This window comes from Ylistrum balloti, unplaced genomic scaffold (assembly GCF_031769215.1).
Source record: "Ylistrum balloti isolate Yb309-2 unplaced genomic scaffold, AGI_CSIRO_Ybal_v1 Utg370020, whole genome shotgun sequence".
NCBI classification, from domain to species: Eukaryota; Metazoa; Mollusca; class Bivalvia; order Pectinida; family Pectinidae; genus Ylistrum; species Ylistrum balloti.
Genome location: NW_026782088.1, coordinates 343,866 through 369,305, shown reverse-complemented (window position 1 = coordinate 369,305; position 25,440 = coordinate 343,866). Strand labels below are relative to the sequence as shown.

At 35.4% G+C, this 25,440-nt stretch overlaps 1 protein-coding gene across 1 annotated transcript; it reads left to right on the top strand.

Annotated features, from left to right (window-relative positions):
* Positions 1-6,676: 6,676 nt before the first annotated feature.
* LOC132548630 (uracil-DNA glycosylase 2-like) lies at positions 6,677-22,536 on the top strand. Its single transcript, XM_060212503.1, has 8 exons — positions 6,677-6,792; positions 7,703-7,948; positions 9,500-9,595; positions 10,133-10,187; positions 11,202-11,244; positions 12,031-12,119; positions 12,623-12,801; positions 21,139-22,536. Exons 1-8 carry the CDS (start codon positions 6,706-6,708, stop codon positions 21,289-21,291), a joined length of 948 nt encoding a protein of 315 aa, XP_060068486.1. The 5' UTR covers positions 6,677-6,705; the 3' UTR covers positions 21,292-22,536.
* The last annotated feature ends 2,904 nt before the right edge of the window (positions 22,537-25,440 follow it).

Below are 25,440 nucleotides of genomic sequence, written 5' to 3'. Positions count from 1 at the left end.
TATTGAAGTGTTCCATGACATCTCCTATTGAAGTGTTCCATCACATTTCCTATTTAAGTGTTCCATCACATCTCTTATTGAAGTGTTCCATCACATCTCTTATTGAAGTGTTCCATCACATCTCCTATTGAAGCGTTCCATCACATCTCCTATTGAAGCGTTCCACCACATCTTCTATTGAAGCGTTCCACCACATCTTCTATTGAAGCGTTCCATCACATCTCCTATTGAAGTGTTCCATCACATCTCCTGTTGAAGTGTTCCATCACACCCTATCCTCCCCCACCACACCCTTCTGTTAAAGTGTTCTTACCTCTTGCGTCCACACCAAACTCTCCTTTTTAAGTGTTCCATCGCACCTCATCCGTCCCCACCACATTCTCCTATTATGATGTTTTATCACACCCGATCCGCCCCGATCACACTCTCCTATTTAAAATTTTTCATCACACCCTACCCGTCCTAACCACATTTCCCTATTTATGTTTCCATCTCTCCCCATCCGTCCCCACCACACTTTCCTATTGAAGTTTTCCATCTTACCCCTTTCGTCCCCAATGCACTCTCTTATTTTACTGTTCAATACCACCCTATCCGTTTCCACCACACTCTCTTATTTTACAGTTCAATACCACCCTATCCGTTTCCACCACACTCTCTTATTTTACAGTTCAATGCCACGCTATAGGTTCCCACCAAACTCTCTTATTTTACTGTTCAATACCACCCTATCCGTTTCCACCATCACGCCCCATCTGTCCCCACAACACTCTGCTTTAGTGTCTATCACACCCTATCTGTCCCCACTACACTCTCCTTTAGTGTTCCTTCACACCCTATCTGTCCCCTCCACACTCTCCTTTGTAGTGTTCCATTACACCCCATCTGTCCCCACCACGCTCTCTTTTAGTGTTCCATCACACCCCATCTGTCCCCACCACACTCTTCTTTAGTGTTCCATCACACCCTATCTGTCCCCACCACACTCTCATTTAGTGTTCCATCACACCCTATCTGTCCCCACCACACTCTCCTTTAGTGTTCCATCACACCCCATCTGTCCTCACCACACTCCCATTTAGTGTTCCATCACACCCCATCTGTCCTCACCACACTCCCATTTAATGTTCCATCACACCCTATCTGTCCCCAACACACTCTCCTTCAGTGTTCCATTACACCCTACCTGTCCCCACCACACTCTCATTTAGTGTTCTATCACACCCCATCTGTCCTCACCACACTCCCATTTAGTGTTCCATCACATCCTATCTATCCCCACCACACTCTCCTTTAGTGTTCCATCACACCCTATCTGTCCCCACCGCACTCTCCTTTAGTGTTCCATCACACCCCATCTGTCCCAACCACACTCTCCTTTGAAGTGTTCCATTACACCCCATCTATCCCCACCACACTCTCCTTTGTAGTGTTCCATTACACTATAAAGACTATTCAACTGTGTTCAGGGCGACCTATATCAAGTACAGTAATATTTTCATCTTGTTCTTAACATTGTTTCCAAGAAGCAGCAAATTCCATGAATAAAACATACCTTGAAAAGTCATAAGTGTATCGTTATTTAATATATTTACAGTAATGAATTAATTAATTGTGTTTAGATCAATAAATGTAGCACTGGACATGCTTGGGTATCAGGAACATCTCATTTGCATTTTTCCTGAAAACATAAGACATGTTTGAGATATGCAGGTATGGTGGATCGGTCTTGGGTATCAGGAACATCTAATTTGCATTTTTCCTTAAAACATAAGACATGTTTGAGATATACAGGTATAGTGGATCGGTTATGAAAAATGCACACTTATATGTATATATATTATTTATATATAAACTACATAGTAATTGTAGTAACATTAGAGAAATAAAATTGTGTAAACAAAATATTTCCCCTTGATTTTTGACTTGTGATTGCCATGGTTACCAAATAAAAAAAATGCTAAACATGCAAAAATATCACTAATTTCAACAAAAATTACAACTTCAAATAAATTTCTGAACACCTGTCTAGAAATTAACGGCACTGTCCTGGTAACTTGTACGTTTTCGCAAATTCCAACTCAAAACGCCTTTACAACATGACTACGTGTAGACACTAGGGAAATTTCACTTTTGTACACATGTATATTAGAGTATATATGTTTTACATTGATGGGTGTTGTTAGATGTAAGTGATGTGTCGATTGTATCTATTTTCGTAGTTTGCCTACAGCGTATCACTATGCGGCCGCCGCCATATTGGTTTAATTACTGTAGAACGCGGATAGAATCCAAATTCTATATTTCGCTCACGTAAGTGTAATAGACAATTACATAACTTCACACAACGACAGATTAGATCATAGTGTCAATCACACGTTTGGTTGGTACTTGTAGTCTTGGAACGGTTGTTTTTATTACATCTTCAGTCTGTTTTATTTTACTTTTAAATATTGCTTGTAAAAGAAAATTAATAATTATGTGAATTAATACAATAGAATAAATTAATATCATTAAAAAATTGCAATGTTTATATTAGGTTTTTCTGTACATTTCCATTTTCTGACACTATCTTGCAGAGCCGGTGACAGAACACGACATATGTGAGTAATTTGGTTGTTCTTGCCTTCAAATTTACTCGTATGGGAAGCTGGAGGCACTGAGAATATAAATTCCGGCAATTGTAGCATCGGATGATGGGAGATTGGTAGCGCTTTGTCAGTAGGAGTTATTTCCCTTGTATTGGTGACACGATATTTTGACCAGTTTCCATTAATAACTTACCAAGGAAAAAATTGTTTATATAAGTCTCTAGTAATATCTAGTATATTTATAACAAGGTATTTAGATGTGATCTTGTAATAGAGAAATTGGTGCATTAATCAGTTTCCATAACTTTCTGTTATTGGAACTTCAGAAAGTAACTACAAGAGTCTAGTGATCTTTGACTTATTTATAACACGGTATTTGGATGTAATCTTGTAGAGGAGTTGGTGCATTCATCAGTTTCCATCAGTCACTAGTAAAACATAAATGTATATTTATAATTCGGTACTAGAATTTACTACATAAGAGATACCATGGGTTACGTCCCCTTAGCGTTATCGAGTCGAAGGCACGAGAGACCACATGTAGAATGGGGCCAGACATGGATGAGTAATTTTATCGAATTATACTCTTTACTAGTTCGGACTTAGTATGTACTCTTTTACTCGGAAGACCGGTACAGTCATGGTGACATAGGTATCATCTGCTAGTCCGTAATAGTTCGGTACATATCGGACTCGTTTTGAATTTAAATCCGTGATAGCATAAATATCCATGTTCAAAATCACAAACAAAAAATAACCACCTTCAATGATTATTATAAAAAATCAGAGTGTTACAACTCAGTTTAACAAGATCTTTTGAATTAAAACATCACACTTTATTATATGAGTTCATAAGGTCAGTTATTTCGAAGGACGCGCCAGTAAACCTCAGTAATTTACCTGGACAGGTACAAGTGGGCTAATCTCTTATCGTCCGACTCTATGTCCTTTGTGATTTCACAGATTCAATATACGAAGAAATCATCTGACACTCCTTACTTTAGTTAAAACAACTAAAAATGCGAGAAGATCTAGAATTTGAAAATACATTTGAACAGAACAATTAAAATTTGAAGATTAACAGTTAAAAACACTTGATCAAGGATTCGGATCGGAAAGGGTCTACAACATCTACGGTTAACTATATCTTATCGTAACCACTTACACTATCGAAAAGATGAACATTGATTAGAAATTGATTATTGAACTCGTACATTTTATTCCTCACTAATATACCGATAGAAACTTGTATTAATTTTCTCTGGGATTATCAAAAAGTAGGTACATTTATGTCAGATTATATTAAACTTATTGTAAAGCGAAGATTAAAAGATCAGTTTATTAAAAAATGGGTCAAGTAATGATATTGAAAATTCCTCTCGTGGAAATACATATTCTATAATGAAGTTGAATTTCGAGATGGAAAAAAGACTTTTCGATACTAAAACCAAGAGAAAGACAGATTATTGTTAAGTTTAGAACGTCAAATACAAATCTACCAATGGAAACTGGTAGATGGATCGGAATACCTAAGGAAAACAGAACTTGTAATATATGTTGTAGTAATAATATCGGTAATGAATTTCATTATTTATTTAAACGTGAGCATACATCGATCAAAAGAATTAGAGATATATTTATCCCTAATTATTATTGTGTGAATTCTAGACTAAATAAAATGCATGGATTATTCTTAATTTGTAAAGTTAAAGTTTTATCAATTTTTTAAAAATCTTGAAAAAGCTTGAAAAACGTCTAGATGTACGTATTTTAATGTTTCATGATACTTGTCCGCCACGTGAAGAATTGCTATCAGTTTTGGCCTCCTGTAACATACCGTTTGTATGTCTGAGTGAGAAATAAAATCTGAAATCTATAAACAGCAGTCCGTCTTAATGACTCATCGATACACGTACAGTGATGCCGTGTTTACATGTACAGCGTTGGGACTATGAACTGAAATTACATGTATGTGTTATTTTCACCTAAACAATGACACAACTAATTTTTAATTCAAGTTTGTCAAGCCATATGTCAATGTGTTGGAAAGTTACTATACTTGATAGTCAGAGGCATACATTTAGAAATTTATACACAATATTGCTTTTATCTCACACTGAAGTTGTCAAAACAGTCGTTTTGTTAAAAATTGATAAGACTATGAAAGGGATTCATGTGTAAATTTCAACTAAAAAATGACACAACTAATTTTCACCTATATATATATATATAGGGGGGTTCATATCAATGCTACATATATATCTGTTATGAAGAAAACCAATGCCTTAAGAAGGTTGGAATATTTGTTAAATAGAAACAGTCTCTTAAAAATTTACAAAACTTTTATTTTACCAATTTTAGAGTATGCGTGTGAATTTTGGGACGGTTGCACTAATACTGAATCAGATAATTAAGAGAAAGCCCAAAGAGAAGCTGCTCGTATTATAACTGGCCTTCCTTCTTATGCACGTATAGAAGATTTATATTTTGAAACTGGTTTAGATACACTTTCGAATCGTCGAAAATGAAAGAAAACTTCAACTTTTATTTAAAATGCATAACAAGCTAACTCCAGATAATTTAAACACTCTCTTGCCACCTATTGTTGCAGGTAATAAGAGATACAATCTTAGAAATAACAATGATTATAGAGTTCCTCTATTTGGGCTTTCTCTTACAAACCTCTCTTTTATACCTTCTACACTTCGTAGCTGGAATTTGTTCGATTTCTCTGTACGGTCACTGCCTTCCATAAATTTGTTTAAAACCTCACTTACTTTAAATACACAACAATCCCCACCTATCTATTTTAGTTATGGTGAACGTAAGTTAAACATAATACATACTAAACTTAGACACAGTTGTAGTTCCCTTAAATACGATCTTTATCGAGTAAATTTGCTGAAAATCCAGTTTGCTCCTGTGGACATCCTTGTGAGAATGCCTTTCACTTCTTCTTTGAGTGTCAAACTTTCAGAAATGAAAGACGCATTTGTTTCATAATTTGGCTGAATTTGAAGTAGATTTGAATTTAGAACTTCTTTTGTTTGGTAGTATTGATCTTTCTGAGGACCTAAACTATTTTGTCTTTACACATGTACAAAATTTCATTAAATCCAGCAAAAGGCTTTAAAAGATTCTTATACGATGATGTATTTATGTTTGTGTGTAAATGCTTAATATGTATAATATATGTTTAAACCTATATCTTTATAAGCATGTACTCCGTGGAGAAGGAGGGCGTATAGACTATATGTAGAAGGAGGACGGAAGGGAGTTCCCTCCCTTTGACTGTCCTCCACGGAGGGGTGTCCTTCTGTCCTCCACGACATTATCCGTAAAAGGTATCTACTTGTATTTGAAAATGTATGATGGGAGAGGGCTCCAATACGTTGCAATAACTTGTGCCCAATTCCCTTGTTCAAATTTATTTTGGCAATAAAATATGTTTAAACTCAACGATATATCTATATTTTTTTTCTGAAATGCCGTTATATAATCTCAGCGACGTATATAACACGTTACATACGTCTCTGATAATCTATTGTAAAAAAATCTTCACATGGAACGAGAAATCTACGCATGCGCGGCATGTCTTCAACAACTGTATATGGTCATTTCAAGCAGACATGAAAAGTTCGCCTAATTCTAATTTGAAGGCGTTGTTTGATCTGTATTGGCGATATTTTTTCAGCTTTCAGGAATAAAACACAAGTCATTAAATTTAATATGTTGTTAATAGAAAAAAGCAGGCTCTCGGTCATTGTTTTATGAGTAAAGCGAGTTGAAAAAACATAAACCTTTATTTGAGAATGTAGCCACTTTATCAGATACATGTAAATCATGATACACAAGTAACTATGTACTTGATACTTTCAAAAACTTATATCATAGTTTACATAGATAACATGCGGTCTTTTATGCGGAAAGAAATTGTTACTCCTCCGTGCCGTTACGACCGGAAAAATGAAAGTGCCCCAGGTTGGTAACGCGCATGTGCACAGAAAGAAGCCTCATTACCATCAAGCGCGGGAGACGAATAGCGGCGATATTTATGTTTACAAGATTACAGTCTCCATTCCATCAGACAGGAAAGTTGGCAAAAATACCAGTTATGATAGGTCAATCTAAAATTTCAGCATTTTTTAAGACTGGACCAACACCCAATAAGCGTTCAACAGAAATGACACAGGACGAACAGGTATTGATGTTTACATCAGGCACACATCAGCGGCACATTGGGTCGTCGAAGTAAACACACAATAGTCAAAATAAAATCAACTTTATAATCAAACTAAGTACTGCACACACTCAAAATCGTGACTAGTTCATTCATTTGTAATATGCATTCGAAATTAGATCTATGTATTTTGTGACATAATTATTTTGCAAGTATTCTTGAAACATTTAATTGGACTGATATAAATATAATTATGTATTCTGAATTTCCTTGGTGACAACACCGTGTAGATAACTCCATGTCGCCATGACGTCATGTGTGATAACACAAAAGGATATATATATATATATGTAATAACAATATAACAGAGACGGATTCAAAATGTTGGTGTTTTCTTGGATCTTTGAAAAATAACTAGTATTTTTGCCTTACCCATATCCAAGTCCATGCCGATCACTTTCAAATTGACCAGCTTCCCTCAAACTTCCTATTTGCTTTCTTAGAAATATTTTCATACATTTCAGAGCTGCACAATAGAAAAAAAGTGACTCTAGGGCCAAAAACTCCAGGAATAAATATCAATATGACTTTAAAGGCATCTTCTATTGAAGTGGGAATGCTTCTGACCTGTCATTGATATGATTGCAGACTCCAATGGTTTAAAGAGACACTGTCCAAACATGACTCCTTTGGTGCTATGTATTCCTTTTCCATACCTTTCCTCCTCCGCAGTACTTAATTGACTTCCCTTGTCAAAGTGATCATTACTACATATAGTGGTTATTTGACAGAGTTGTCTTATAAAACAGTTGTTCATCTTTAACTTACTATAATGGCTGTTACTTCAACAAAATTTGTAAATATTTACTATATTACTTAAAATTGGATGGTTAGGTTTCTTTTGTTTGTCAATATCTTGTTCAAATTGTAGAATATTACACCATCTAAGAAGACCAAAACAGAGAAGCAAGAATTGACTCCAGAAACAAAGTCAAGTGCAGATGGTACATCCACAGCTTTGTCACCAGAACAGAAGGCCCGAATGGAACAGAATAGAATAAAAGCCATAGCAAAGCTTCATTCTAAAACTGCCAACTCTAAAGGTCTTGTCGTCAACTTTGGGGAGACCTGGAAAAATGCATTGGAGAAAGAATTTTCAAAGAATTATTTCCTAGAGGTAATACTTAATCATTTAATATCTTTTATATCTGGATGAATTAAATTTCAAGCAAATGTTACGCATGATCCTAATACAACTGTGCTGCAGATACAGTGCATACCTGATATATCTTAATGAATTAATTCCATGGCTTTCCAGATTTTTGTATGGCTTTTCAACTCTCTGAGAAAAATGAAAAATAATTATTAGCTTACCTGGTTTGTCAGCTTTTTTTTTAAACAAATTGCTACTTGTCTTGAAAAACTTAGCAGTTGTTGCCTAAATTTGACCTGAAGCATTCTTGAGGAAGGGAAGCAATTTTGTATATACGATGGGTTTCAGCCCCCTCTCGGCCAAGCGGGGCAAGTCTAAAAGGGGAAATAGAACAATTTCTGTAAGATATTACTTCTGCTATAGGAATGATTTGATTTGGCCCATATTTAGTCTAAACCATTCCTGTGTGAAGGGAATCAAATTTACATAAACGATTGGTCTTGGCCCCCTGGGGCAGGATTTTTGAGGCATTATTGGGTAAGTAGGTGCAAATTCTTTAAAATCCTTATTTTGTCTATAAGAATATCAGGTTTCTGTCCCAGTTATATCTGAAGAATTCTTTGGTGAAGGAAACTTGTATCAGTGGTTTTGTTGACACTCTGGGGTATAGGTATTGGACCCAATTAAGAAATCAATATAAACCTTAAAAAAATCCTTTTTCTTTGGATTGAATGAATTAATTTCAGTCGAACAAAGCTAGATGAGTGATAAAGGACCTGTATTTAATTGGTTGTCTGTTATTGTCTGAAAATAGTTTGAAATTCTATCAAAGGTCTGTAAACCAAAATGTATCTAAGTCAATGCACCAGCTCCAGTAATAAACATTAGTGATCTGTGTCAAGGTCAGCTGCAGAAATAAACTCTAGTGAGCTGTCCATTTCAGTTACAGTAGATAGACTCTCGGTATCAAGGTAGGCACCACAACATAAACCTTATAGTGATCAGTGTCAGGGTCAGTTCCAGTACATAGACCTCTGTGACCAGTGTCAAGGTCATCTCCAGTAATGAAACTACTACACATCCCATAGTGATCAGTTTCAAGGTCAGTTCCTGTACATTGACCCTCCTTGGAAGAATATTAATGCGTCAAATTACCTAAATTCTTTATCTGTTTCTTGTAAATTGTTGCAAAGTAGTGATAGTTTTTTCAGTTTCCTGTATTGTTTTGTCTTTTATATAAATAGAACTTTGAATTTGAAGTAACACCAGCATCATCTTGTCCCTACTAGCTTTATATGGTTATACCCTCTGTTACCTCATTAGTAAATAAAAGGCGAGTGAAGTAATCCATTTCTTGATCATTTTGGTATCAGGAGATGGATTTGACTGTTTGATGATGTATAAGTACCATACTCTAGGATAACCATCACCAAATGGGTCTGATGCATCATTTAAATCGTAACACTTTGATATTCTATGAGTTTTTTTAAGGACAATGATTGTTTAGAAAAAGTGAAACTATTCTGATACAATTTAAGTGTTTGGAACATGAATAATGAATGTGTTATATTTTAGCTGACAAAGTTTGTGGAGGCAGAGAGAGCTAAACACACAATATATCCACCTGCTAACCAAGTGTTCTCCTGGACACAGTATTGCACATTGGACTCAGTAAGTTTACATAGACGTAGAATTAGATGTCTAGGTATATTGGTGGGTTAGATATGACTTAATCTGTAAGTTTACATAGATGTAGAATTAGATGTCTAGGTATATTGGTGACTGTAAGTTTACATAGATGTAGAATTAGATGTCTAGGTATATTGGTGGGTTATATATGACTTAATCTGTAAGTTTACATAGATGTAGAATTAGATGTCTAGGTATATTTGTGGGTTAGATATGACTTAATCTGTAAGTTTACATAGATGTAGAATTAGATGTCTAGGTATATTGGTGGGTTAGATATGACTTAGTCTGTAAGTTTACATAGATGTAGAAAGAATTAGTGTATTGGTGTATTACTGGGTTATTGCTGGGTATATATGACTCATTCAGCGTTGATATTAACTTAAACTTTGGAAAACTTTTAACACATTGTTTGAAGCGAATTATCATAATCATACGTTGCCTTGTGAGCATTTCTTGGTTCAGCCATTATATGCATTGTCTGACTCTGTTTTGTCTAACACAATGTCTATATTATAGGTGAAGGTTGTGATATTGGGACAGGATCCATACCATGGACCAAAACAAGCTCATGGTAAGTCTACAGACCCACCAGACCTGATCAAAACAAGCTCATGGTAAGTCTACAGACCTCACCAAACCTGATCAAACAAGCTCATGGTAAGTCTATAGACCCCACCAGACCTAATCAAATCAAGCTCATTGTAAGTCTACAGACCAGACCTGATCAAAACAAGCTCATGGTAAGTCTATAGACCCCACCAGACCTGACAGATCAGACCTGATCAAAACAAGCTCATGGTAAGTCTACAGACCTGACAGATCAGACCTGACCAGAACATGCTCATGGTAAGTATACAGACCAGACCAGATCAGACCTGACCAGAACAAGCTCATGGTATGTCTACAGACCTAATCAGACCAGATTTGACCGGAACAAGCTCATGGTAAGTCTATAGACCTGACCCCTGACCAGACCAAACTTGACCAAAGCAAGCTCATGATTGGTCTACAGACTAGACCAGACCTGACCAAAGCAAGCTCATGATAGGTCTACAGACCCAACCCCAATAAGCTCCAAGTAAGCTATAGCTCCAACCCCAATAAGCTCACAGTAAGTTATAGATCCAACCCCAATAAGCTCACAGTAAGTTATAGATCCAACCACAATAAGCTCACAGTAAGTTATAGATTAAATCAATAAATATTTGATTTCAAATGGTTCAAATTTTTGCAGTCATACCAAAACCTTGAAGTGGTAAGAACATGTTAGGTCACCTGACTATAGGTATGTCATTGGGCATCTTGCTTTTCTTGTTAACATGACCTTAAGTTGAGTAAATAAGGATAGATTTTGATGAAACTTTAGTATGCAGCCTTCTATCAATAAGATCTCGTGTGTTTTACACAATGGGACAGATTCAATTTTAAGTTACTGAGGTATGGCCCTTCGCAATTGCCTTACTATTTGACCTTGTGAACATGAAAGTAGATAGGAAAAGATTTATATGAAACATTTTGAGCAGCTCAGTATCAATATTTCGTCAATGAAGAGTGATTTCATTCTGACATTTGTGTTATTTTACAGGTCTGTGTTTCAGTGTACAGAAAGGAGTGAAACCACCACCAAGGTGAGATAGTAGAAATTACCTCTATATATGTACAACCCTACTGACTGTAAATACCATGGTCATTCTAGGTGCCAAACCTGTGGCTTAGTAGATTTAAATACTAAAACACAGCTAAAGAGAAATTCTCTGTAATGGCTAGAATTTGATTCAATACTTCCCAAGTTCCTCCATTATATAAAAGGGAGGTAATTGATTTTCTGTGTCTTTCCTAGGTATCAGACTCTGGACCACTGCAGATTTACTAATCTTACACTCTACTGACTGGGATCAGAGCCTAGACTTTTTCAGTTCTTGCACTCTACAAATTTTGCATGAAAATTCTCTTTAGTCTCAGTAAGAAGGTTAAGTCCTTTTTATTGGTGCATTGTGTTATCCTACGACTGTGACAAAGTTTTTAAGGGATGATAAAGGACTCTACTGATTGGGATCAGACTGTGGACCACTGCAGATTTACTAATCTTACACTCTACTGATTGGGATCAGACTGTGGACCACTGCAGATTTACTAATCTTACACTCTACTGATTGGGATCAGACTGTGGACCACTGCAGGTTTACTAATCTTACACTCTACTGATTGGGATCAGACTGTGGACCACTGCAGATTTACTAATCTTACACTCTACTGATTGGGATCAGACTGTGGACCACTGCAGATTTACTATACTTACACTCTACTGATTGGGATCAGACTGTGGACCACTGCAGAACTCAACAGAACACAAACTATCCTCCCTAAGACATAGCCATCCAATCAAACTGGATAGTTTATCTTGTTTGTTACAGCTTAGAGAACATGTATAAGGAGCTAATATCTGATATAGAGGGATTCCAGCACCCTGGTCATGGTACACTGATAGGCTGGGCTGAACAAGGTAGGTGAAACAAAAGGATTCCACCAGCATGGTCACAGTACACTGATCAGGTTTTTTGCTCATCTTCTCGAATGGCAAGTGAGCTTAAGTATAAAGGAGCAGTGTCTGTCTGGTGTCAACTTTTCCCTTCAAACAACTATATCTTAATAAACATAAGGTCCTTGGTCATGATATAGGGCCCTTATCCTGCTGCAATGAAGAATTCTTAAGACTGTTAAAAGGAGCAACTTAGACTTTTCAAAGTCACAGGGGTCAAATTGTCTTTTTCATGGCTTTTTAATAACCAAGAGTTCAGAGTTCTTACTATTGGAGCAAAAGCATGCCTGGATAATGGGTACCAAGGTTGTTCACATGAATGACCTTGACCTATATACATGGTCAAAGCTGGGTCTAGGTTGCTAAAATTTTAAATATTTATATTGCTTTTCTCTTTAATCAAGAGACCCAGTTCTGGATATAACATCACTTTCTGGTACATCTGTTGTTTTGTGATTCTATTTAAGGTGTGCTTCTACTGAATTCCTGTCTGACGGTGCGTGAACACCAGGCCAACTCTCACAAAGATAAAGGCTGGGAGAAATTCACTGATGCTGTCATATCATGGCTCAACAAAAGTCAAACAGAGCTGGTGTTTATTTTGTGGGGGTCATATGCACAGAAAAAGGGAGCTTGTATAGACCAGGTAAAACCTTCATACCAAAACAGTGTTATGGCCCTTTGCAGTTTTATTACCATGGAATCTTGTAAACACAATAAATTAAATAAATATCAACAGATTTTGATGACTTTGTATACAGCCCTATATATACGAGATCTGAGGAAGAATTTGAATAAATGGAACAGATTTGATCGTAACTGACAGTTGTGACCCTTTATAATTCATTCCCAGTGGAACTTGTGAACACAATAGTTTTGAGTAAAGATGAACAGATTTTGATGAAATACGATATGCAGCCTTGTATCAATAAATTCTTGGTTGAGATCCGGTCCTAAGGGATTGATAGGTTGGGCCAAAAAGAGTTAGACTGACCCATATTTCAAGAAACTTCTCAATACCTAGATGTGGTATGATCAAATATTCTACATGGATGGAATACAGGGAAAATGTTTATCAGAAGAAACCGTTTTAATAATGATTAAAAAAAATCAGGAATGATAATTTATTTTTGCAATAATAATATTCATGTGAAATTGGAATTATATTTAATTTTATTTTTGTTATAATATTGATGTGAATTTTGTTCCATTGATTTGTTGTCTTATATTATGACATTGTACTAAACTTAGGAAATCAACATTGAACTGAAACCTAGCTAAAAACATTGAACTGAAAAATAGCAGATCAACATTGAACTAAAACCTTGCAGATCAATGTTTAACTAAAACCTTACAGATCAACATTAAATTGAAATCCTGTAACCTATCAGATCAACATTGAACTGAATAAAAATCTTAGATTGACAATGAACTGAAACATGAAACCTAACAGATCAACATTGAACTGAAACCAGAATCCTAAAATATCAACATTTAACTGAAACCAGAAACCAAAAATATCAACATTTAATTGAAACCTGAAGCCTAAAATATCAACATTTAACTGAAATCTTAAGCCTAACAGATCAACCACTCCAAGTGAACTGACCAATGATAAAAGGCTGTTGTGATAATATAAATTATTGTGGCAAGTCAGGCTTATAATGATATCATATAAATACGTTTTAGATGTGAAATAAATAATCTAGGATGTTATATTTTGCCATATACATACAAGTTAAAAGGTACTTTCACTTTGATTTGTACTTATTGAAAAACTTTTGTAAGTATATTTCATCCTCAATTACCATTTGTAACATCAGCTCTCATTTAAGAAACCAATGATACATGTGTATGCCATTAAACAGTTGCTGTTCAGGTTTTTCATCAAGTTAGAAATCTTCATTATCAATGTTTCTGGTCTATTGAAATCATGATTTGTTATCATTACTAGTGTATATGATGGGAAGGATAACATGTATATACACAACATCAACATCATCAACATCATGCAAATGGATAAGTCTTCAAATGTTTAGTCACATTTTCCTTGGTTTGACATAAACTTAATGATTATATCTAAATTAAGAAACTCCAAAAAGGGTAATTGTAATTTATCAAAAAAGTCATTAAATCTTTTTCCAATTACAAACTTCCAGAAGCAAGCTAAATTGATTAAAACTACACTGCTGTTGTGCAGTATCGAATGATAATACAATTTATACTGCTTTTTTCATAAGTTTTCCCATATAAATCCTCTTTTCACATTTTTTTACTTCTAGTTAAACATAGGTTATGAGTTAGTACCTTACAATGGATATTATCACCAATGTCAAGTTTTAGAACCTTAAGCCCGTGTTTTATAATAAAAGACACGAAAACATTTTGGTCAAATTGATAATGCAAAGGTCATTTAATCAGGCAGCCAACTCCATGTTAAGAATTCCTTATCGGAGAGTAAATGTATTGGAGATTTGATACGCTACAATGATTCTTATATTAGATCTGATGGACAATGGATACAAGTGGATGTTGAATTTGACATCAACAGGTTCAACCACATCCTTAAAAGTCCCATAATACACAATGTCTCCATCACAGTAACTTATTACACATTGAGAGGAGCTAAGAGTGTCATCAAAATCACGAAATATCAAAAATAAAGTGCCAATCGGTAATGTTCCTTCTTGAACATGCCTAACATAATCTGACGAGTATAACTAGCAGTCAGTGGTCACTAACAATACAGTGTGCTAGCTAGGCATCTACCGAGGATAATTTATTCTGCTATCAGGTGTCTGACCTCTGTAGAGCCTCAATTCTCTGTAGTGGTCAGTGGTCACTAACAGTATGCTGGCTAGCTAGACATCAAATCTATTCTGCTATCCAGTGTCCGACCTCTGTAGAGTCTCAGTTATCTACAGTGTGCTAGCTTGTTAGCTAGACATCTAGTTTTTTTTCTGCTATCCAGTGTCTAACCTCTGTAGAGCCTCTATTCTCTCTGGGGCAGGATTGAAGTCATGGTATCTTGTCTTTGTTTGTGCTGACTCCATGTAAGCTCGGACAGCTCGTGTATGGTCATCCAAAGTTTCATAGCAGAGTCCCAGGAGTGTGTGAACTATCCAGTGTCTGTGTGCTCCCTGTAGATCATCATATTTCACTACAATCAGACTGTGTAGAGCGGCTTCATATCCTTTGATGTCTCCTAGTTCCTTACAGCAGAGGAAGGATAGAAAGATGGTGTAGGGTAGTGGGGGTATGTACAGGCCCGATGGACACTTTACAACCTCTGGTTGAAGACAAGGAAGAAACAGACTTTCTTTTCCAAAACCAATTGATTTTGTCAGTGTTTTTTTAAGTTTGTATATTAATGTGTAACCTTTTCCACAGTATTCCTGTAAATATGATATTCTTTGTTTTGGTGGTAGATCTGTGGTTCCCTCTGTGTAATAAGAAGGCTGTGACAAGACATTTCTACATATCTCTAGAGACTTAGAATAGTTGCCTGTCAGGAAATAAAATGTTGCTAAGTACAAGAGTTCAGTACATGTTCCCATAGCAGCACAAAGTATTATCTGGTGTCTACATTTTCTTGTCCTTTTGTATCTGGTCTTGTTGTGTGAAGATCCAGCTATGTGGTGACAATAATCATGCTGTGCAAATAAAGAGATGTTCCTTAGTGTATATCCATATGCAATGGCTTCCTCCACCTCTGACTGTGATTTCATGAGTAAACTCATCGCTGGTCTCATAGAGGTGCACTGATTTGAGACAGACACTGATCCGAAAAAGATGCTTGCATCGTCTTGATACTCGACTTCGCTTACATGTTGTGAACACTTCAGTTCCTTTTGTGTTTTTGAATTACAAATCCTTTCCAATAAAGGTGGTTGAAAAAATTTTCCGAATGATAAACAAAGTAACTTATTCTTATGGAAATAATTTAGAATATGAAAGAGTTTCTTTCTGTTTTGATGATTTACCTTTCCCAGGAACATGTTGTTGGCTGGAATGAAATAGTTGGGCAAGTGTCCTGTCTTGACAAATGATAGCAGAATATTAAAGCAAAACCAGAAACAGTAAAATAGATTTTGTTCTTGCCACACATTTTGATGAGCATTTTCTAATGCAAAAAACATGACTGTTTTTAAGGAATCAGATGGTAGGATACTGTCTTCTCCAGTTATTTTTGTCAGGGTATCTCTAATTTCTTCAAAAAAATATTTCATTAAACAATAAACTTTCAACTGAACATTGCTGAAGGAATGAATTAAAAATCTTTCTGCAGATGCAAATGATATCTTCCATTGCGACGTTTTATCCATAAAAAATCTTTCCCTTATCGGGACAAGATGACAACCTTTTTGAACAATTCTGTCAATCAAAGTTTGTGATGGCCATCCAGACAGACGTATACGCCTTTCCCATTCTTTTGCCCTCTTAGGCCAACTGTTACATTGAAAGCTGTGCAGGTAGTCTGTTTTAATCTGGGTACTTCTTGGTACATTTGATTTACCTGGCAAACCCATGTCACTGTGATGGATGGTGGTTTGTTCCTGAAAGATGTCGCTTGACACAAATACAGCGTTCCCAACATGAACAAATGAGTTTTGTAGCACTGTACTACACATCTTTCCTGTTTGTGTTAGTTGTAGAGCTACGTACCCAGGTCGACTGTCATCTTCGTTTATGGTGAGTGTCGTTTTATCTGTCGGAGGAACGTTGTGTTCAGGAGACAAAACCATCACATCATTGTAAACAATCAAGATATCACTATTCAAGCCTGGTACATTGGTGCCATCAGATGCGTCCCCACACAGAAATGTGCTGATGTTTTGGCCTTTATTATGTATTGTTTCTTCAATAGCCATGACCTTTCTCCTATTGTTGATATTCCTCTGTGTTCCGATCACTCTCCTGTCCAGGTACGTTGATAGCAGTATGGAGAGCTCCCTACAGGAACATGCCATGGCCTTAGTCAGGTCTGTAACAAAACAGGATTAGGATGTAAACAATAGTTCAGACTATGTCACAGGTTTCTCTATAAGTAACCTTTATCAGGTTGCATGTTTTCATGGACAATTATCTAGTAATCTGATGGTCAGGTGTGTCACTCATATCTGTTGTGAATGCCATTGCCCAACATCCTACATTGCATGTTCTAAGTAAATTATTTTGTACCTCAAAAACTTTTATGATGGTGCTGTTGGGTCATTACCAGCTTACAGTGAGGATCAAAACCTAGCCACAGCAAATGGCTCATATTCAGAGGGAAGACATATGGGGTTGCTGAATACAAAACATCCGTATTGCTTCTCATTTATTTAGAAATTGTCTAAAACAGTTTATTTACCCTCCAAACCCCAACCTCCAACCCCTGGATGCTAAAGGAAGGGACTACATTATAAAAAAAAGTCTATTTGCAATGGTCAGTCTTGAGCCCCTATCCAAACAAAGCTGAGAATATCAAGTTTTGATATATATTTGATACATTTTGTAATTCAGAAAGTCTATCTTTGTATAGTAGTGATACACTCCTGAGGATTTTAACAGACCTTAAGCATTCCTTTGGGTCTACTGAAGTAGTAAAAGCCTTTTTTGTTTAACACTGATAAAGTCCTGAGGATTTTAACAGACCCTGAGAGTTTCTACTGGTCTACGAAAGTAGTAAAAGCAGATTTTGTTTAACACTGATACAGTCCTGAGGATTTTAACTGACCCTGAGAGTTTCTACTGGTCTACGAAAGTAGTAAAAGCAGATTTTGTTTAACACTGATACAGTCCTGAGGATTTTGTTTAACACTGATACAGTCCTGAGGATTTTGTTTAACACTGACGCTGAGTGTTTCTACTGGTCTACGAAAGTAGTAAAAGCAGATTTTGTTTAACACTGATACAGTCCTGGGGATTTTAACAGACCCTGAGAGTTTCTACTGGTCTACGAAAGTAGTAAAAGCAGATTTTGTTTAACACTGATACAGTCCTGGGGATTTTAACAGACCCTGAGAGTTTCTACTGGTCTACGAAAGTAGTAAAAGCAGATTTTGTTTAACACTGATACAGTCCTGGGGATTTTATTTAACACTGATACAGTCCTGGGGATTTTAACAGACCTTGACAGTTTCTACAGGTCTTCCCAAATGCCTCATACCTACATTTATGTGTACTTAAAGTCGGAGCTCCACCACCGACAATTGGTGTCAGCATACACCAATAACAATAACCAATAACATGACCTACATACATGTTACTGAAACCTGTACAAACTACACAGATAGTATATACTCTAGACATCAATTTGTCCTTATAAATACTGATATGCAATGGCATTTAGTTGTACTTAGATTGTGCCAGTCTGATGGAAACATTGCAAAATAATGATAAAATACTGATAATATATGTACCTGTAAGTTGCTTGGGAAGGGAAATATACCAGTCCGGTAGATTTCCAAGCCTTATAGCAGACTAACTGCATACATTCAGGCTCACTTTCAGTTTGTGTACATAGTTTACAGTTAAAGTGAGTAAGCCCTAGGTATGTTCATCTACCGTAACCAGAATTCTACTTCACATAGTAAACATACATGTATATACCTAGGTAAACAAGGCCATACCCGTGTAGTATGTGGAATTGATCTGGTCTCCTGGTGGTGTACAACTAGTTATGACTTTCATAAGCTGGGACAATTAAATCCGGATCTACGTGTCAATTGTTTCATCGTTTTTATTCTAGATAGTTTCAGCTGTTACGGGTTTAGGGGAGCTTAGACAATTTTTATTTATTTATTTTTTATTTGTTTTCTTTTTTTTTTTCATATTTATAGAGGGGGATTGAAAATGCCTCATCATTTTAATCTTGTGCCAAGGGATGTCATTCAAATAGTGAATATTTTCAGTTGTCTAAAAACTTTTGTTACTTTATCATATCTTTTTATTCTCCCTGAAATTTGGGCTGTCCTCATGAATTGAACGTTCTGAAGAATTGTAGATTTAATATTTGTAGAGTTCATTTTCAAAGCTTGACACCTATAAAAAAGTATGTGTACACCTTAAAAAATGTATGTGTGAACACCTATAAAATGTATGTGTGAACACCTATAAAAATGTATATGTGAACACCTATAAAAATGTATATGTGAACATCTATAAAAATGTATGTGTGAACACCTATAAAATGTATGTGTGAACACCTATAAAATGTTTGTGTGAACACCTATAAAATGTATGTGTGAACACCTATAAATGTATATGTGAACATCTATAAAATGTATATGTGAACACCTATAAAATGTATGTGTGAACATCTATAAAAATGTATATGTGAACACCTATAAAATGTATGTGTGAACACCTATAAAAATGTATATGTGAACACCTATAAAAATGTATGTGTGAACACCTATAAAATGTATGTGTGAACACCTATAAAAATGTATATGTGAACATCTATAAAATGTATATGTGAACACCTATAAAAATGTATATGTGAACACCTATAAAAATGTATGTGTGAACACCTATAAAATGTATGTGTGAACACCTATAAAAATGTATATGTGAACATCTATAAAATGTATATGTGAACATCTATAAAAATGTATGTGTGAACACCTATAAAAATGTATATGTGAACACTTATAAAATGTATGTGTGAACACCTATAAAAATGTATGTGTGAACACCTATAAAAATGTATGTGTGAACACCTATAAAATGTATGTGTGAACACCTATAAAAATGTATATGTGAACATCTATAAAATGTATATGTGAACACCTATAAAATGTATGTGCGAACACCTATAAAAATGTATATGTGAACACCTATGAAAATGTATGTGTGAACACCTATAAAATGTATGTGTGAACACCTATAAAAATGTATATGTGAACATCTATAAAAATGTATGTGTGAACACCTATAAAAATGTATATGTGAACACCTATAAAAATGTATGTGTGAACATCTATAAAATGTATATATGAACACCTATAAAAATGTATATTTGAACACCTATGAAATGTATATGTGAACATCTATAAAAATGTATGTGTGACATCTATAAAAATGTATGTGTGAACATCTATAAAATGTATATGTGAACATCTATAAAATGTATGTGTGAACATCTATAAAAATGTATGTGTGAACATCTATAAAAATGTATATGTGAACATCTATAAAATGTATATGTGAACATCTATAAAATGTATGTGTGAACATCAATAAAATGTATGTGTGAACATCTATAAAAATGTATGTGTGAACATCTATAAAAATGTATATGTGAACATCTATAAAATGTATATGTGAACATCTATAAAAATGTATATGTGAACACCTATAAAAATGTATGTGTGACATCTATAAAAATGTATGTGTGAACATCTATAAAAATGTATTTGTGAACATCTATAAAAATGTAAGTGTAAATCTATAAAATATATTTGTGAACATCTATAAAAATGTAAGTGTAAATCTATAAAATATATTTGTGAACATCTATAAAAATGTATGTGTGTGCGGTTGAAATTTATATATTGAAAACTCAGGGGAAAGATATTTGCAAAATATTAAATAAGTCTACCTTCACAACCTCAGACTTGTATCTGTGTGTTTCTAATCTGTCTACATGTACATCAGGCAGATTTAATGGTTTAAAATTATTTATACCTCAAAGAAAAAATTTGTTTAGCTCAAAATGAAAATGATTTGTTGAAATAGTATGTACCTGGGCACATTAGAATTATTCATACCCCAAAGTTGAAGTGATTTGAGCATCAAAGTTAAAAGATTTGTACATCAGAATTGAAATAATTTGTACCTCAGATTTAAATTGATTTGTACCTTGAGGTAAAATAATTTGAACCTCAAAGTTTAAATGTTTCATGCCCCAAAGTTCAAATAATTTGTACCTCAAAGTTGAAATATTTTGTACCTCGATATTAAACCTCAAAGATATCACCACTTCTTGTCATTTCAGAAAAAGCACTGTGTTCTGAAGGGTGTCCACCCATCACCTCTTTCTGCTCACCGAGGCTTCATGGGCTGCAAACACTTTTCCAAATGTAACACATACCTGAAGGGTAAAGGCAAGACTCCTATTGACTGGACACAGCTGCCCCCACAGGACTAGCCATGCTTATTCCAGAAGAAGCCATGGCAAGATGCTACCAACCAGGGAAATTTTTCCATAAGGAAGTATAATAGGATACTGACATTATTGTATCTTTCTGAACAGTTCCTGAAAACCAAAGAAGTTGTTATAAACATCAGAAATATTTCAAAGCTGATGTTTGCTCGCATTCTTGCAACAAGGAGTTGCTTTTGTTTACAAGTTTTTTAGTTTGATTTCACATTGAGTGCAAAATGTGATAAATTTTTCTGTTTCATGTATGAGAATTATTCTTTTTACATCAAATTTTAGTCAGACATACAAACACATGTATACTCCTGGGTGTGTTAACTGGGTTCAGATCCTGCATTTCAGAAGTGTTTACATGCAGTAGAATGATACACTACGCAATCCTACTTTCCAGATATCAGAAATAGGGCACTACCACCGTACTTCACTACTGAGTCAGTATTTCTACCATAAAACCTGGTTATACTACCACCGTACTTCACTACTGAGTCAGTATTTCTACCATAAAACCTGGTTATACTACCACCGTACTTCACTACTGAGTCTGTATTTCTACCATAAAACCTGGTTATACTACCACCGTACTTCACTACTAAGTCAGTATTTCTACCATAAAACCTGGTTATACTACCACCGTACTTCACTACTGAGTCAGTATTTCTACCATAAAACCTGGTTTTACTACCACCGTACTTCACTACTAAGTCTGTCTTTTTACAGTAAAACCTGGTTATACTACTACCGTACTTGACTACCAAGTCAGTATTTCTTCAGTTAATGAACCATATTTTACTTCTACATTCTTTTTTTGGAGAGATAACTTTGCTTAATATGACTCGTCTGTGATTACCAGTTGTGTTGTGATGAGTTGACGTGACTTCTAGATAACAATCTTTATCTAAGGTTTATGATATGATCTCTTGGTATTAATTATGATGAATATTGATAATGATACAGCAATGTATTTAAAATGCTTTGATATTTCCTGGCATTTGATTCTTGATCAGTTAACTGCAGACACTTTTACAAGAAAACAGAATTGTATCATTATATGGCCACTGAAAGATTGTACTGTGTCACATCCACTTGTGAAAGTATAGTGCAACTGATGACTTGTTTTTAAGGACTGCAGTGTCAGGAATAATTGTTTGTGGTATGTTGTATTCTACACCTATATTCTCAAATGATATGATTGGTGGTCAAATAATTGTGCTATTAAACCAGTAATACAGTAAATCTTTAATGCTTTGTTTTCATTTAAGAATGATTTTCCCTGTTGATGATCTCTGTTCATATTACTTGTTAGAATGAAATCTTGAAGAATTTTCAACTAATGTACATTGTTTTTATCTTTTTGCATCTCATCAATAGCATACCGAGCGAGAGCTGAGATCACAGAGGGATCTTGGTACTCACCATGATCATTACATACTCTTAAAAAGTTGCATCTTTTCTCTACGTTTCTTAAATTTGCTTTTAATTGTAAGAAATTTTACAGAACCTCTGAATAAATAGCAACAATGGTCGCCTGTCAACCATTTTGTTTCCATGCTATTTTCTGATAAAGTACAACTATGATAGGGACAAAGTTGAACGATGAATGAATTTGAGATTTGAGAAGTTCTTAAGAGATAGTGATTACAATTTAACTCTTTCAGAATCCTTGATGATTGTGTTTTCCAGCCATTTTGCTTTTTCTGATTAGTCTCGAAATTACAAGAGGTCTTGATTGGCCAATTGGCAAGGGCCTTTACCACTGATCTGAGGTTGCTCACGGAAAAGAAATTCTAAAGATTAATATCTTTCCCCCTTGGGCTGTACCGTCTGTTTCCCGGAGGGACAGCCAAATTATTTTCTTTAAAATCTTCTTCACCCAAGAGTACTTTAGATCAAATTGGAATTAAATCCTGATATTCTTCCAGCAGAGGAAGGACTACATAAACATTAGAAAGATTTTCCTGGTGGACCCCGCCCCAAACGGCCAAGTCCTACAATTTACAAACAGTTGATTCCCTTTCACCAATGGATGCTTCAGACAAAATTGGGACAGAAGCCAAGCTTTTCTATAGAGGGATTTAAAAGAAATTCCTCTATTTCCTCTATTGGACTCTGGCCAAGGTTTGGCAAAATGCCGTGAGCCACAATTTATGCAATATTGAGTTCGCTTTACCTAATGTTTCAGACCAAATTGGGACAGAATTCCTGCTGAAGAAGGATATGTTATTAAAGTATTTGTTCTATGGGGCCCTGCCCTTCCAGCCTCAGGGGACAGATTGATTCTCTTTACCAAATCAGGCATCTGACCAAATTAGGACAGAATGCAGGCATTTTTACAGATTTTTAAAAAAAATCCTCTATTTCCCCTATGGGAGCCACGCCATTTATACAAATTTGATTCCTCTTAAGCCAAGGATGCTTCAGACTAAATGAAGACATAATCCATGATCCATGCATGCATTCCTACAGAAGAAGGGTTGTGAAGATTGAAATTAAAAGCAGTACAAGATATAGAGAATTCTAGACATTGTTTATGAGTCGAGAAAAAACATCCAGTTACTGTCAAGAAATAGTGATTATAGGTCGCTAATGGTAATAGAGAATAGCGATAACTAATTTTCATTGTCAAAATCAAACATGGCCCCCTGTCAGCCATTTTGTTGTTATGATCAGCCCCACTGTCAACTAGCGATGATAAGAATTATTTAAAAGACGGATAACAGATATAGGGCGATTTTAACAGACTCGTTGCTTGAAATTGCAATTCGGTAAGCCATCTCCAGAGAGGAATGTGGAAGTTTGGCGACTGAGGCGATGCTCGCAAGGTACGACTGGTACTTTTTTACACTCGCCTAATTTAAAGTGCGACTCCTAAAACAAAGTCGTAGTGGTGTCTTGACTTTTGGACCGGTCGATGAGTAGCAGGCGAGTAATAAATGGCATTAGTGTTTCGTTAAGCGGCGTGTCAAAGACACGCTATCCTACCCGAAACGTATAACAAATGGGAAGGATATGGAAAGGCCAACAAATGATCACATCAGAAATATTAGTTTGTCTCAGCGATTAACCGTCAAAAAACTTACATGGTGTAATCTGTATCCTGAAACTAGGTGGTTATTTAATTGAACATCATGCAGCGTCGTGTCGTGTGCTATCCAGAGCAATTTCAGTGAAATATTTGGTCTAAGGACACAGTCATGACTGAAGAGGAAACTCCGTTATCTTGAGAAACAAATATATTTCTTTGACCCTAATTAACAGTTAGCAAGCAATGTTACCGTTCAAGCTGTCATGTCTAGATTATATGTGACCACGGATGATAAATAGCGTCTTTTCTCGTTGACAAATGATTGTAAAATGATATCATAGAACCTTTATGCACAGAACTAGATACAGTAGTACTAAACAATGATCACAATTAAACTGCATAATAAAGCTGATTCGTCCTTTTAGATCTCGGCGGTGATGCTAGGGACCCAAAGCTTTGAAACTTAACAGGCGAGTCAGGGTCGAAAGGTCACAAGAAATATTAAAATGTAGATGAGGAGTTGCACTAGCCTCAAAATTCAATGGATTTAATCCTTTTTAAATATTTAATTATTTTTAAAAAGTTGGAAAGAACATGATGTACGTATGTATATTCTGAACCGTGTCATCATTCTAATTAATTAAAACATGGCAAGCATCAGGCTTTGGCAAAGCTTCTGAGACTTAAGTCTACTAGTTATATCTACCACCTCTAACCTGAAAACTTGGAACAAAAACACATACGATAATAGCCAGTGCAGCCTTTACTCCGTCCTTCTCGAACTTTAGTTCATCAATTTCAGTAGAACGAAATAGTTTTCACTGGCTCAGTTCATTCACAAATTCTTCCATACGAAGTTTCCATACAAACTTGGAAGAATTACGTTTCTTGTTCGCCAATCGAAAGGAGCGATGATGGGAAACATTACTTAATAGCTTTCTAGGTCTTACAAAATCAAAATAGAGATATCAAAGTGAAAATACATATATCACCGTGAAAATAAAGATATTAACTTGAAAATACAGATATCAACGTGAAAATACAGATATCAACTTGAAAATACAGATATCAATGTGAAAATACAGATATTAACTTGAAAATACAGATATCAACGT